The 14,749-nt window shown below is 41.1% G+C and overlaps 2 protein-coding genes across 2 annotated transcripts; one reads left to right on the top strand and one right to left on the bottom strand.

Moving 5' to 3' along the window:
* Window positions 1–166: 166 nt before the first annotated feature.
* Window positions 167–2,776, bottom strand: nccrp1 (P1, F-box associated domain containing). Its single transcript, XM_028031227.1, has 6 exons — window positions 2,564–2,776; window positions 1,719–1,799; window positions 1,529–1,625; window positions 1,287–1,382; window positions 976–1,114; window positions 167–873 (listed from the first exon to the last, which is right to left on the bottom strand). Exons 1-6 carry the CDS (start codon window positions 2,703–2,705, stop codon window positions 727–729), a joined length of 702 nt encoding a protein of 233 aa, XP_027887028.1. The 5' UTR covers window positions 2,706–2,776; the 3' UTR covers window positions 167–726.
* An 8,016-nt stretch (window positions 2,777–10,792) lies between these two features.
* On the top strand, window positions 10,793–14,466 carry ckma (creatine kinase, muscle a). Its single transcript, XM_028031226.1, has 8 exons — window positions 10,793–10,918; window positions 11,993–12,200; window positions 12,313–12,467; window positions 12,550–12,682; window positions 12,898–13,069; window positions 13,473–13,596; window positions 13,669–13,858; window positions 13,971–14,466. Exons 2-8 carry the CDS (start codon window positions 12,008–12,010, stop codon window positions 14,147–14,149), a joined length of 1,146 nt encoding a protein of 381 aa, XP_027887027.1. The 5' UTR covers window positions 10,793–10,918; window positions 11,993–12,007; the 3' UTR covers window positions 14,150–14,466.
* The last annotated feature ends 283 nt before the right edge of the window (window positions 14,467–14,749 follow it).

Consider the following 14,749-nt stretch of genomic DNA (forward strand, 5'->3'; position numbering starts at 1 on the left):
TGTAATTAATAAACCGATTTTCCCCCCACAAAAACATTTCTTGTCTTTTTAAAATTTTGTTTTAATGTCTTTTGAGAGATGCTGGTCTGATTTCCTATTAGAAACACATTTCTTGGTTGAATAAAATGCATTTTAAATCTAAATCTGAAAGGGATCTGACTAATTCTGGACTCCAACTCAATTTTTTCTTTTATGGTAAACTGACTATATTTGCACTGTATCATATTAATCATTTCCGATGAATGGACATTAAAATTGAATTGCGTTGTTGACATAAATTTAAATGACCTGGACTGAATCAAACTGAACCAAACTGTATCCCATATAACTTCTTTTGAAATGTTTGTAAAACTCCTTTATGTGACTAAACTAAATTGCCAGTATGAAAAACATTTGATTATCATCAGCCTCGTGTGGTTTTGCATTTTGAAACAAATGCTTTTGTTTAATTCATGGTTAGCGTGCCCACCCTACACATCTATTTCATGTCAACTCAAACCAGTTTTCAACAATACAATGTTTTTATGAAGCCACAATAATGAGTTAGTTCCCCACAGGTAAATCCACCCAAGAACAAATGTAAAATGTGTCAAAAATTATTACAAACTAACAATTGCACAAAGTAATAAGTCAATAGTAAGATTGATTGGTGTAGTGCAACATTTTATTATGTTCTTTCCAAAGCTGACCTAATTGAGCAGCTACTTTTCCGTTAGAAGCTTAAGCCTATGAACTGCTTTTGAGTGGCTTCACAATGACAGAGCTGCCAGTGAAGCGTGTGGGGAAGAAGTCATTTAAGAAGCTGTTCTTCAGTCTGTGCTGGAAGTGGACGAACCTCACACCGGGTCCGTAGCTGGAGAACACGTGAGACACCTGCAGGCCAAAACAGGCAGTGAAAAATTCAGTCACAGGTGAATCAATGTAGAAATTGAAATGGACTAGAAAAAAGTAAAAAAATAAATAAATAAATTGTACCTCCTTCCAGTTGTGGGAGTAAACACTCAGGTTCTCTGTGGGCTTAGCTGTGTGCTCTGAGATGACTGTTGTTTTGTCTGCAGCCAGCAGCTTTACATGCAGCTGGTAGATGTAGTCGTGCACCTGACTTTCCTCATACCTGATGACATGACACACATGACTCGCAAGATGCACGACGCTAATTATTAGTAAACCACTCTGTACACCTAATTAGGAGACTGGTTGTTGGTTTAATTAAAAGGGATCAATAAAGTATATTCTATAAATATTATTTTTAGAGTTGGGGTGGAGGTGAGTGCTCAGTGACCTACCAATCTTGAATGACTATTTCAGGCTGAAACTTATCCAGCAGCTCATCCCACAGTCCCTCTGCCTTCAGGTCCACAACCTGCTCCAAGGTGAACCAGCTGAGGGCAAGTGAAAAACGGCACAGCAGTGAATTCTGTGTACTGCTGTTTTTGTATTTTTTGTAGCTAATCCCACTGCTTAGTTTTAATAGTAGTGTGTATAGTATATTTAAAGATAATCCTTGTTAGTGTTCAGCAAAACCCACCTGTACTGCGGCAACGCACAGACCACAACGCCCTCTGGGATGCCGCTGGTGTCGTAAGGCAGGACCTCTGTGTTCGTGGTCCAGCCAGCAAAGTCACCTGAGATTTAAAAAGATTAGTTTGCCGAAATTTACTGTTTTTTTGTTTGTTTGTTATTTTTACAAAAAGAGGCTGATTAGCTCCGTCTCTCACCTTCGGGCTGAAAGCGGGGAGGTCCATGTGGAGGCGCATCTGGGTACTCACGCTCAGGCGGAGGGGTGTCCTTACTAAACCCTGTAGGAAGAGGCAATGCACCGCTATGACCTCTGGAACCCCAATGAAAGCATCACAACACAAAACCAATAGTCCTATTCTTCTGGATAGGATTATTGGGTGTGTACAAATGTTAGGCATTAGTCAGGATCATCGATGAGGCAAGCTTTACGACACACCTCAGCTTTGAAATGAGGAAGTTGCTAAGTTTCCAGCCCTTCGAACAAAATATTTTATTCACCGCAGTCACGCCTTATCCTTATGTTACCACATTGTTTCTACAGGATTGTATGAATGCACTGTTACAACCCCGGGCCTCAAATCATGGTGTTTACATTTCATCTGTGCTTTTAAAAAAGTCTGGAATGAAACTTTCAGAAATCTAATAGAATAATGTAACTCAAGACTGTTTTCTATCCCCACCTGGATACTAACTTGTTTTTTCCCCTTCTAATTTTCTGAGAAAGTGGTTATCAGTGTGACCTGAGATCATAAACTGCAGGAAAAGTTTATAGAGCTGAAATCTCAGAGAGTGAAACGGGCTTTGAAACTGAGAGAGATTTTACTCTGGACTGCTCCCTTCCCGGGAGGGAAGGATGCGTCACATCTGACCCAACAGGAAACAGCGAGCCAACTTCGCATCTGTTACTTTGAAGAACTTTTCCCTCTGGTAGCTTTACGCCTTCTGATTCGGCCTGAATCTGTAAAACAGCTTCGGAACCAGCCCAGTAGCCTGCTGTGAATCATGACAGGACAGAAACTTGAGTGTGACAGTGACATGGTACCGATAGGAGCCGGGTTCTTCAGCAGGTTCCGTCCCAGCGGCTTGGCTTCATACACGGACTTCCAGTCCACAGCGTCGGGCATCGGGGCGCCCTGGAGACCCCACTCCGCCTCGCATTTCTGCTTCCACTCTGCGGCAGACATCGCGCGTGACAGGATCGCGCGTGACAAGCTTCGCGTGGTCTCGCGCTGCTCTGAGAGAAGCAGGAAGCGTAGTGTTGGTGCATCGGCAGCCCCACCCTGCTGTAGCAATGTAAACAGAGGACTCCCTCCGCTCTGCCGCCCCTTAAAGTCACAGCAGCGTAGACAGAGGAGAACCCAAAATACAAATCCGAACTAACTAGAGATGGAACTGCCGAGTCTTAAAGGGGAACCGAATCTTAAGGATGCGTTCACTTTAAAGAGCCGCTCAAAAGAGCTGTTCATTTGTGAAAATGTACACATTTCTAAGAACTAATATAGTTTTAAAAATAATTTAGAAAAACGTGTTTTTTATCAGTGAAATTCACAAAGAAATAGAATCACTGAAGTCAAATTAATATTCAAAAGGAGCAAAATAGAACCACAGTATATTCTTGCAACACATCTATAAACACAAACATAAGTCGAGCTACTCTCACTGGATATTTACCTGTTTTATTACTTGTCAACGCCAGTAGCGATTCAGCCAATCACATTGCCGGATTCCAATGTACGGGAGGAATTGCTGAAGTTCAAACTGAGCATCGGAAAAGGGATGGCATTGACTTTAAGCCTATTGTTGGTGCCAGATGAGAAGGTCTGAATATCTCAGAAGCTGTAGATCTACCTTACTGGACACAATTGTCCAAAAATAAAAGAAAAAAAACATCAGCTTAAAAGAACAAGCTATAAATGAATCACTTGAACTCACTGAACCATTACAAAGAGGCTCAGGATGGAGCAATTGGTCATACACCTGAAAAGAATCCAGTTGGAGTATATTCTTAAAATGTCTATTATATTTCAGTCTAATCAGTGCTACTGGCTCTCTCTTTACTCACCTTTACTGCATCCAGAACCTTTGCCCCCACAGTATCACTCCAGGGTTGTAAGAGTCTTGAGAAAAACCTTTGGTCCATGTTGATTTTCTCAATGTGGACTGTTGAGTTGTAAGTAATACAGTTATCAGCAAAAATGAAGTTCTTCTCAGAATTAAGATAGTGGTGACAGAGTTAGACCCATGTGTGTACAGGGTCATAAAGTGCAAGAAGGTTTGTAGAGATATTTTGTGACTTACAATCCATTTTGAACTCATTTTGATCTGGAGGAACAGAACAGAACACATGGCTTTAAAAGTTTTTTTTAAAAAAGGTTAGGAAAATCAGTAGGAGAAATATGAACATTTGATTGAGTCAAATAGTAAGAACGTTACTCCTCTTTGTTTCTGACAAGGCTGGAATAGAGACCTGCTTGTTGCAGTGTGCTGCAGACCACTAGATGGAGACATTTGTATAGCATTGCAGAAGGTAACTGCCCACCATCTGCCACTCAGGAAGTTTCCATAATCTGTGACACAATGAAACAACGTCTTTCCTAATAGGCTGGGAAATAGAACCAGACAGTTAACTAACCCAAAAAGTAAGGAAGTTTGTGTTTGGCTGATTATTTCTTTGTTGCAATATTTCCTGGTAATTAACCTAAAACGGTTGGGAGATCATTTTCTTTCCCCTCAAATGGTGAAACGTTTGTAAGAATGTTTTGTAAGAAACATACATTTGAGGGCTGAGCATCAGTGTTGAGTATGTGGCAATGCCAAACCTTTTTGTAAATTGTATTTGAACAAGCAGACTGTTGCAACTACACTAATTGTTTTTATTCTTAATTTATTGTGAGATCCACAGGGAATGGTGAATGTCATTGTTAAAGGCATAAAACAATATCAGCTAACTGAACATATTTCCTCAGGCCTTGACTTAGACGGATACTCTGGGTTTTCATGTTTCTCAATGACACCCACTTCAAGTACCCGAGCTTGCGTCTTTTTATGCCACTTCTTCTTTTCTACTCTACTTCTTCACCAAGCTTCCTCAAAATGTTAAAGACACATTGTACACTATGCTGTCATGGGAAGCAAAACAATAGACTAAACTAATATGGGTTCGCAGAAGCTAAAGACCAGCGAGTTAATGCAAAAGGCCTTAAAATAAGCACGGAGCACTATTGAGTAAGATTACTTTAAGAAACAATCAGAAGACCTAGCAGCTGGTTTAGAATTGCAGCCTGGGGTCTTTCTGCATGAAGTTTGCATGTTCTCTCTGTGTATGCATGGGTTCTCTCCAAGTACTCCACATTCCTTCCACACTCCTAAAACAACTGCTAGGATAACTGTTACATTAATTGGTCCATTAAATCATCCTTAGTGTGTGTGCATGGTTGTTTGTCCTGTGTGTCTCTGTGTTGCCCTATGATAGACTGGCCACCTGTCCAGGTTGTACCCTAAATTTTGGCCAATGACCAGGTGCCTACCTGGTGGAGGTAGGCACCAGTTCCCCATGACCCTGCATGGACAAGTGGGTATAAGCAATGGGTAGATGGACACTTGGCAGCCATATTGGGTTTGAGAGACTGTGTTGTCAAGAAACTTCTTGACTGTGGAAGCCTGACTTTAAAACGGATTTCTTTGTGTTTCACCTCAGTTGTAGCTGATTGTAAAATTAGAGCAGCTGAAGCACATTATAACTTGCTGTGATCCATGGTACCATAACATACTGAGATCCTACGAATTGTCAAACTGTTCATTCAGATGAAGTGATGCACATTTTCTATGCTAAAATAAAGCATTTTGTCATGCATTAGTTAGAGAGGGTAAAGCCCATCTAATTAGCATTAAACCTTGCATGGTTAACTTGTTAATGCTGTAGGAATGTCTGAATGAATGAATGAATGAATGAGGTAGAGGACATGCCCCATCCACTATTTGTGTATGAACTTTGGATTTGAGAGTGCGTTTGCAGAAAAACGTTTGCGGAGTTTGTGACCTGCTAAGTTGGAGCTAAGGCCCAGGCTGAGATGAATAGAATACTGAGTCGATGAAATTGAATCAGTCTCCTGCTTGGGTGGGGGTTGCTGTCCGACAGGGCGCACATGGAGCTAGCAAGCCTTGTATAATTATAGCGTTGCCCCTGACCATGATGCGTATGCATGACTTAAGTTTTAATGGGTGAAAACTTTGCACCGTGACAACCCTGCAAAACCAAACTAATGGGATACACAGTTACAATCTAGTTTCAAACATTCGGTGGTGATGACAAAGCCTAAAACAGTCAGATGACTTGATGTCTTCTAGTCCTTGATGAACACATGCAAGAGAAAGTCTGTCTGCAAGAATTACCCCGTTGCTCTGTTTGATGTAAGTCTGTATGCCAGTTCTTCCCAGACAGGTGCTGCACTGAGAGATTTAAATATAGTCCGTCATAAAGGCATTATTTATAGCCCCTTCGTACGTCATTTTTGTAGTTGCCCAGCACATAATGTATCCATGCTTGTCATGTTTTGATGAAATTCAGCTATAATGCCCTTTAAACAGTAGAAATGCATTGATACTTTTAACAAAGGCATTGAAATTACATAAATCCTTCTATTCCTGAACCACTTGAGCTAATTTGTTCTCACCTAGCAGTTAAGTGTAGCCCTGGGTGCAGCTGCAGCTTGACACCAAGCTATTCTGACACTGGTCAGGCAATTGGCCAGGATTCCTTTCAAAGGGTCATGGTGCTTCAAGAAAGGGGTTCTGCAGGGTTATGAAGTGTTGCTCACTTCCTCTGAGAAAATGTAGCAGCCAATAAAACAAAAACCAAAGATTCAAGTGTTTTCTGTTTCCGTTGCTTTGAATTCTATAACTTACCTAAGTAAGTTAATCAAAATCATTTAAAACCTGCTGCTATATTGTACAACATGAGTAATTAGGTGAGTATTTCTGTAACCTGTTGGGTGTTCCAGCGTACAAGTTGCAAGGATCGTATCACCCTCTTGTTGCATAACTATCCAAGACTGGAATTATTCAATTCCTTTAAGTAAATGTTGGTGTCAAATTTGCTTGTGTCGGACAGTTCCCCTCCCTAGAAACCAAACCTTTAAACTCAATTTGAACGATGCTAACAGTTGCGGTACACATCTTGGAACAACTTTTTTTCCAATCTTGGGAGTTTTTCTAACTTAAACAAACTCCCAAGCCTGAGGAAAAGTCCTTTTCTTTTTCCCTTGTGCTTAGGCTTGGAAGGTTGCAAAAGACTTCTTGAACAATGTATTTTGCACAGACAAAACCAAAGCTAAGATGCTTTGTAATAAGGTGTAGGAAGTCAGAACAAAAACTATTAACAACTCATATACATGGTGGTGGAGGGCTCATCATTTTGGTTCATTTTGCAGCTGTAGTACTGACCCTTTTGCAATCTTTTACTCAACTCTTTCTAAATATAAGTAGATAATTAAATCCTGACCACAACAAAACATCTCAACAAGGAATTAAACCGTTCCAACTCTCTACTTGAAATGAGGTAGGATTTCAGCAGACCATTGACTAACTGAATAGTTCCTAATCGAAATGATATAAAAGAGGGTTTTAAAAAAGAGTGTGCCAAAGTTTCTCAACTAACATTTGAGAGACTGACATGCTCACTCAAATGATGGTGATTTCAGAATTTTGCAGCTAAATAGCATTTATTCCAAACATTTTGAATTTTCACCTTAGATTTTGACCCAAAACCACTTCAAAGAAGCTTTTGGTTTTCATATTGTAAAAATTAGACTATGCTAAGATTTTCTAAGCTTTTCCACATATAATGTGACATTTACTATGTGCGTTCAAGAAAAATATAGTAGACAAATAGATAAAAGCATAAGTACAAAAACCTGCAAAGTGATACCTAGGTAAAGCACCTGAAATAAAGTCTAAGTGTCCATGTGATACTTCTTTGTTTGCTTTTTTTCGACTAAAGCCTACAGAGAGGTGAAAGACAATCTCAAAACAAACTCCTTCCAAACACAGAGTCAAGAAGTTAAAGACCCCTTGAATCAATGTCATTCCAAAATGTTTAACAAAGGTTTGAACGCTGCCAAAAATAAGCTTCATGAAACACAAAGGTCACAGCATTGTGATTTGTGGTTACTTTTCGTCTGATGGAACTGAGGTTTTGGCTGAGATGGACGAAAATATAATCAGGTCAATTTTGACCCAAGACTTTCAGGACAGGAAATCAAAAATTGATTGGGATTTAAAGTTCAGAGCAAAACCTTACAAAAAACCTATGAGGTCACGAGGACAGGCCCGAAGTCAAGAGATGCCCTCATTGTCTGATGGACTGTGAAAAGGTAGAGTGGTCAAGTCAAGACATGGGATGCAGATATTTAATCTTATACATGCCAGATTATTTTTTATTTTATCTTAACATGTCAAGCTTTCGAACGAAACCCAGCTAATTGTATATTGTCAGCTTAGTGCATGAAGTAGTTGCAGAAACCTGCTCTAACTTGGTAACCTTTGACTTTGTGCAGGACAGGCAGTGGACAGCTGGGTAACATGAGAAGAGGTTACTTGGGGAGTGTGTGGGCAAATGGCCCTGTCCGCTGCGCCTCCTGATACCGCCTGCGCCAAAAGCAGAAACAAGGAGAGAAGCTGACAAAATACCGTCAGAGAAACAGTGAGAGTTGTTTTGTCTCAAGATCTTTGGCTGCGATGAAGTGTAAGCTTATGTGATCGCAATGTGCCGGTTATGTGCAGACGGGAGCAGCAATATCACAAGGAAGCAGAAGAAGCAGGTGTGAACCAAGCAGCTGCCTGTGAGAGGGCCGGGATATCCCACAAACACAGCTGCAGGAAAGACCCTGGGATCATTACAGTTTTAACTCTAAACTAATGGTTCAGCACGTAAAGATTCTATTTGACAAAAAATGCTTGGCTAACTACATTTCCATAGAGCAATGCAATCTGTAAAGACGTAAAGGAGTCCAAATGAAATTATTGTAAATAAATGGCAGACTGATTGCTTCAAAACAGAAGCAGATATTGGTGAAATCATTATCTTCTTGTATCAACAAGAAATAAAAAACATTTCTTGCAACGGTGATGCTTTGTCAATGTTGGCAACAGTCAGGTAAGAGTACACCTTGATGATTGGCTACAGACGTGATGAGAAGAGCAGCAAATAAACTCTCTATGGCTTTAAATTTAAGAGCATCATAGAGTGAAAGTTCATGGGTCAGTACTGTTTGAACAAATTTGGTGTATTTGCAGATAAAAGCTTGTAAATTTAATAAAATAATTTGATTGATCCTGAGTTGAACTCATCAACAGCATTCGGACTGGATGCACTAAATTGTCTCTATCTTTGTTTTCTTGTTACAAAGGTTGTAACTCTTAAAAAATTACAATAACGAATCAACTTTACTGCAGAATATGTTACATTTTCATCATAGCATTAATGAACCATTAATGTTCACTAATGAACAACAATGGTTAGGGTTAATGTAACCATTAATGGCAAATTCATCTGCCATCTTTTTACTATGGCAGATGAATTTGGTGTGAGCACCTAAATTTACTTCAGTACATGACAAAGGATGAAAAATCCTCATGTCAAGGAGGTTTTAATTGAATTAAGTTGACTTAAAATGGGCAAGCATTCATCTGATCAAAGAATTGCAGGAACTCCTGTTAAAAAAAAAGATCTTTTAGTTAAAAAGTTGAGAGAAGCAGTCACAGAAAGACAGCTTTCCCCAGATAAATACTTTATGCAAGTTCAGGCTTACTTAACTGTCTAAGCAATATTGGGCTGTACTTAGGGCTGCTTGATGGTGCAGCTGGTAACACTGGTGGCTTGCAGCAAGAAGGACCTGGGTTCATATCCCTGCCTGGGGTCTTTTGGCATGTAGCTTGCATGTTTGTAACTTCCTGGCGTCTGTCCAGATACTTCAGCTTCCTCTTGTAGTCCAAAAAAAAATTGCTTGGCTAATTTGTTTCTCTAAACTGCCCTAAGCTGTGTGTGTGTGTGTGTGTGTGTACATTAGACGCTTTGAAAGACTGTTGACCAATGGAGATAAACTAGCCCCTCCAGTGATCCTGCCACGACAAACAGGTATACACAATAGAATGGAAGTCAATGTTGCATCTGTAAAAACATTAAACAAAACATTGTTTATTATTTTCTGGCATTAAGACCACGTTTGAATAAGACAACCAGAAAAAAACGTTGACATAAGAATTAGTTCTGGAATGTATTACTTAACACTGATTGCAGACTCTGAAAAACAGAATTTGTAGTTTGCGAAACCTTTTCTTTGATTTTATCGATTTATTTACTTGCATCATCAAAATGAAATGATTTTTGTTTCTCATCTCACTCCAGTGAGCTGAATGTATTGTGACATGATAATAGACTTTGATTTTTGCCAGTTGCACTGTTTTACACTCATTGCAGCCATCTTGGATTTTAAGGTTGGAATTCAGTCTTTCAGAAGACATTCCAGTTAATTTGGAACTGGGAAATTCAGGTTTTTAGAAACAAAGTAAAAGTGTTTTTTAAGATTATTAGTCATCACTTTGATACCTCAGTGGGAGCAGCACTTAATGCCAAGTTGCCTACCAATCTGGATAAATAAGTCCAGTTGGGTTAATGTGGCCTTACTTTAGTGCTTTGAGTGGTCATAATAACTAGAAAACATAATAAATTCAACCCATTTACTGTTTAAACCCTGAAGCGTGAGAAGACGCCTTAAACACGTCACAAAGAAAGGTTCTGTTACGTGGCAAATACTGTCGACAAGCCTTCACTACTCATCACCCCTGAAATCCAGAGAAGACTTTGTCTAATAAATAAACAGTGTTGCCAGGCAGCATCACTTTATACATCTGCTATGCCCAAGTGAGAAGAAGACAAACTCTGTCTAATATTCACACCTAACACAAGGATCCGTGTTCTTCCTGGCACGCCTGGCAAACCACAAGCTTTTTCTTGCATCTTTGCTTGCTGACCGCCCCTCTGCTCCTCAACTATCGTATCATCTGCACCTCTAACTGCATTACTCCATTACCCTTGCAGCCCCCTCACCCATCCTACTGGGGCTATGTATGGGTCCTTGTGGGAGGAGGGCCAGCTGTGGTAACCTTCTTGGATGGCAGTGTTGCAAAGGCGCCTCTTTCATAAACTGTTCAGAGTATCAGTTCAGAAACCAGCCAATGAAAGCTCAGCAGGCACTAAAATGGCCAAACGAATGGCAGACGTCTGCCCAGTATAAAAACAGGGAGCAGAGACCTCCAGAGCTGGGTGACCCCTATTTTGGCTGTGGTGAACAGGATCTGATCCCAAGGACTGTTACCTCTGTTCTTGTCTTGTGCGCAGGTAATATATATATATATATATAACCCAATAATATTTTGATGTTAAAGAAGGTCAAGACAAGGTAGAGATATATTTACTGCACGTGCCAAACATTTTACTAGCTCAAAATACCAGACCAAAATTTCCACAGCAAAGGAAGACTTTGAAAACAGATGGCTACAAAAATAGCAAGGGTAAAAGTTACAGTTAGTCTTTGTGGATGTGCAGAATATGTCTTCCTAAATTAATGTACGAGATTCTCCAATTTTCTGAATTTTGCTACTTAGCTATGTTTAGTAAAGCTGACTTGAGATAATACTTTGGGTCATTTAGGTCCTAGTAAAAGTGTTCTGCAGCTTTTCACTCTGCAGATATTTCTGTCATATTGAGAGTGCTCTCTCAATGAATGGGGAAGTGCATGTTTAATAAGCAACCTATAAACCAACAAACTGTTTTGGCAGCTTTTCTTCATGAGCGTTAATCTTACAAAATAACAACTAAACGTAAACAGTTATTACATTGAGTAAAATTTATTGCAGTGAACAACAACTAGAGAAATCAGAAGTAAAATTCAAAGTTAAGTGAATTTTTCTGGTGGGCGGGGTCTCGGAGTGGAAACGCATCTCTAACTCGTTAAAATTCTATTTTAGGCTCATGACAATGACACCTGTGAGTAATACACTCACAGTCATCTGATCTGGTGCAACGGTGTTGTGTGTTTGCTTTCGTGTAGTGGTGTGAGATATGTTTTCAAAACGTTGTATTTTTGACTATAGATTATTAAGGTACTGCCTGTATAGCGTGAGTACATAAAGGGTATACAGTCAGATGTACTCAGGCTAAAAATACCCAAAGATCAGGCGCTGCTCCCTCTACCCTCCATTTCAGCGTGACACCTGAGCCTGAGTCTGAGTGACACATGTTACCAGGATTCCACAGCAGGCGCCATTTAAATTTCGCAGCTGTTCCAGAGAATACCTAAATCATAAATTATAATTCCATTTTCATCGAGCCAGATTATGTGTTCACTTATGATAGACCCAAGATGAAGGTTTGTGTTTCTATTTTTTAAAGAATGTTTTCCTCTCTTTCTAGTGTTAGAAAGCAATCATGCCTTTCGGAAACACCCACAACAACTTCAAACTCAACTACAAAGTTGAGGAGGAGTTCCCAGACCTGTCCAAGCACAACAACCACATGGCCAAGGTTCTGAACAAGGACATATATGCCAAGTTGAGGGACAAGCAGACACCAAGCGGTTACACTTTGGATGATGTGATCCAGACTGGTGTCGACAACCCTGGTGAGAAAAATGAAGATGCTAGTAGTCAAATATGATTGGACAGAACTAGTTCCATGCAAAGCTGCTGCAATATAATTCACGCTCTCCCCCTGTATTTGCTCCTATACTTCAGGTCACCCCTTCATCATGACTGTTGGCTGCGTCGCTGGTGACGAGGAGTCCTATGAGGTTTTTAAGGAGCTTCTTGACCCCATCATCTCCGACCGTCATGGTGGATACAAGCCCACTGACAAGCACAAGACTGACCTCAACTTTGAGAACCTGAAGGTACCTGAAGCTCTATAGCAAAGTGGCTCTTAAAACAGATCTACATAGAAAATAACCTTATAAACTGCAACTTTTTCACTAGGGTGGTGATGACCTGGACCCCAACTATGTCCTGTCCAGCCGTGTCCGTACTGGTCGCAGCATCAAGGGATACACCCTGCCTCCCCACAACAGCCGTGGCGAGCGTAGAGCTATTGAGAAGCTGGCTGTTGAGGGTAAGCTATAATTAGTTTGAGAGAACTAGGAGAAAACCTAGACACAACTGTTTGGGTTGTGTCAAATGGTGAACCCAGATAGATACCTCAGAAGAAACATGTTCATGTCCTTGTTCTGTTCTTTTAATAATAATTAGCTGTCAGGTGGCCATGACCAAAAACTAGCACTGTCTCTCTTTGCTTAAGCTGTCCTGACACACCGTCTGTCCCTACAGCTCTCACCAGCCTGGACGGTGAGTTCAAGGGAAAGTACTATCCCCTGAAGTCCATGACTGACGCCGAGCAGGAGCAGCTGATCAGCGATCACTTCCTGTTTGACAAGCCCGTCTCTCCCCTGCTGACCTGCGCTGGCATGGCCCGCGACTGGCCTGACGCCAGAGGCATCTGGTGAGCGTACCCAAATAACCTTGAGACTACACAAAACACTCACCGAAAACGTCCATGACTATTTCTACTTTTCTTCAATAGGAGTGATGAGGTGGGGCTTCATCCTGTAACTGGTGGGTTACTGGTTTGAACCCCTGCTCCATCTGTTTTAGTTGTTGTCTACTTGGGCACTTCAGCCACCTGGCCTGCTGGTGGTGGTCAGAGGGCCGGGTGGTAGCCTTGCCTCCATCAGACTTCCCCAGTAGTAGCTTACCACCATCAGTGGGTGACTGACTCAATGTAATATAAGGCACTTTGGGGTCCTCTGAACTAGACAAAGTGCTTTACAAGTATAAGCCATTTACTATTTTATTCTGGTTTTATTCTGGTTTTCCTATTCTGGTGCCCCCCCGTCTCCTCTTAGGCACAATGACGACAAGACCTTCTTGGTCTGGGTAAACGAGGAGGATCACCTGCGTGTCATCTCCATGCAGAAGGGTGGCAACATGAGGGAGGTCTTCAGGCGTTTCTGTGTTGGCCTGCAGAAGGTAGGTGATGAGAGGATATATATATATAAAAATAAATAATTTTGCCCTAACTATCTTTCCATGATTCAAAAGATTGAGGAGATCTTCAAGAAACACAACCATGGTTTCATGTGGAACGAGCATCTCGGCTACATCCTGACCTGCCCCTCCAACCTGGGTACCGGCCTGCGTGGTGGCGTCCACGTCAAGCTGCCCAAGCTGAGCACACATCCTAAATTTGAGGAGATCCTCACAAGGCTGCGCCTGCAGAAGCGTGGCACAGGTATTAACAGGCCACATTACTTCGACTATTTGTAGATCAGTACTGGAGTAAGATCCTAAGAGAGTGCAGAGATCTGGTTTTCAGCCTCTCATTCCTTTCTGTCCTTCTTTAGGCGGTGTGGACACTGCATCTGTGGGTGGCGTGTTTGACATCTCCAATGCTGACCGTCTGGGCTCCTCTGAGGTGGATCAGGTCCAGCTGGTGGTTGACGGTGTCAAGCTCATGGTTGAGATGGAGAAGAAGCTCGAGAAGGGAGAGGCCATTGACGGCATGATCCCCGCCCAGAAGTAAAGAGGGACAATCTTCTTGTTTTCTTGTGACCATTCATGTGCAATCGAGCCAGCTGATGGGCGTGCAGAGAACAGCTGCTCTCCTAGAGACTTTGGCCTCTGCTAAACTCTTTCCTTCCAGCTTTTTTTCTTTTCTCGATCATTTTGAGCTTTTTTTTTTTCACGTTCTCCCCAGACGGTTGGTTACATCCTGGGATCCACCTCCACTGAGCTGGGCTCTCCTGGCAGATGTGGCATCACCTACTTTTTGTAATAAAAAGTGATGATTAATAAACCTGTTCATACTGTTCAATAAAAAGTGCCCCACTATAAAATGTTCAGAGTACTTTGTTTGCTGATTGGTTTCCGTCGGTTGGTTAGTATATTGTCTTTTTTTTTTGCCAAACGTGATTTCCAAAATCACTTTTGGCAAAAAAAAATGACATAGGCTATTATTTTAGGAAGGCGACAATATGCAAGTTTGTAGTGCCGACTTTAGCAGCTCTGCCTCCAACTCTAAAAAGCTGATTCTCCTAACCACTTTTTAGGATTTTACATTGTTGATGTATTTTGGTCTAGCGTTGCTTCAGTTCATCTGGATAGTTCTCTTAAGGTCCCACTA

This window comes from Xiphophorus couchianus, chromosome 11 (assembly GCF_001444195.1).
Source record: "Xiphophorus couchianus chromosome 11, X_couchianus-1.0, whole genome shotgun sequence".
Lineage (NCBI taxonomy): Eukaryota > Metazoa > Chordata > Actinopteri > Cyprinodontiformes > Poeciliidae > Xiphophorus > Xiphophorus couchianus.

Coding starts and splice junctions, on each gene's coding strand:
- nccrp1 (XM_028031227.1), bottom strand. CDS start 2,705: ATGTCTGCCGCAGAGTGGAAGCAGAAATGCGAGGCGGAGTGGGGTCTC. Junction 1,383..1,528: donor TGTGCGTTGCCGCAGTACAG/GTGGGTTTTGCT, acceptor ACTTGCCCTCAG/CTGGTTCACCTTGGAGCAGG. Junction 874..975: donor ACTCCCACAACTGGAAGGAG/GTACAATTTATT, acceptor TTTGGCCTGCAG/GTGTCTCACGTGTTCTCCAG.
- ckma (XM_028031226.1), top strand. CDS start 12,008: ATGCCTTTCGGAAACACCCACAACAACTTCAAACTCAACTACAAAGTT. Junction 12,201..12,312: donor GACTGGTGTCGACAACCCTG/GTGAGAAAAATG, acceptor CCTATACTTCAG/GTCACCCCTTCATCATGACT. Junction 12,683..12,897: donor TGAGAAGCTGGCTGTTGAGG/GTAAGCTATAAT, acceptor CTGTCCCTACAG/CTCTCACCAGCCTGGACGGT.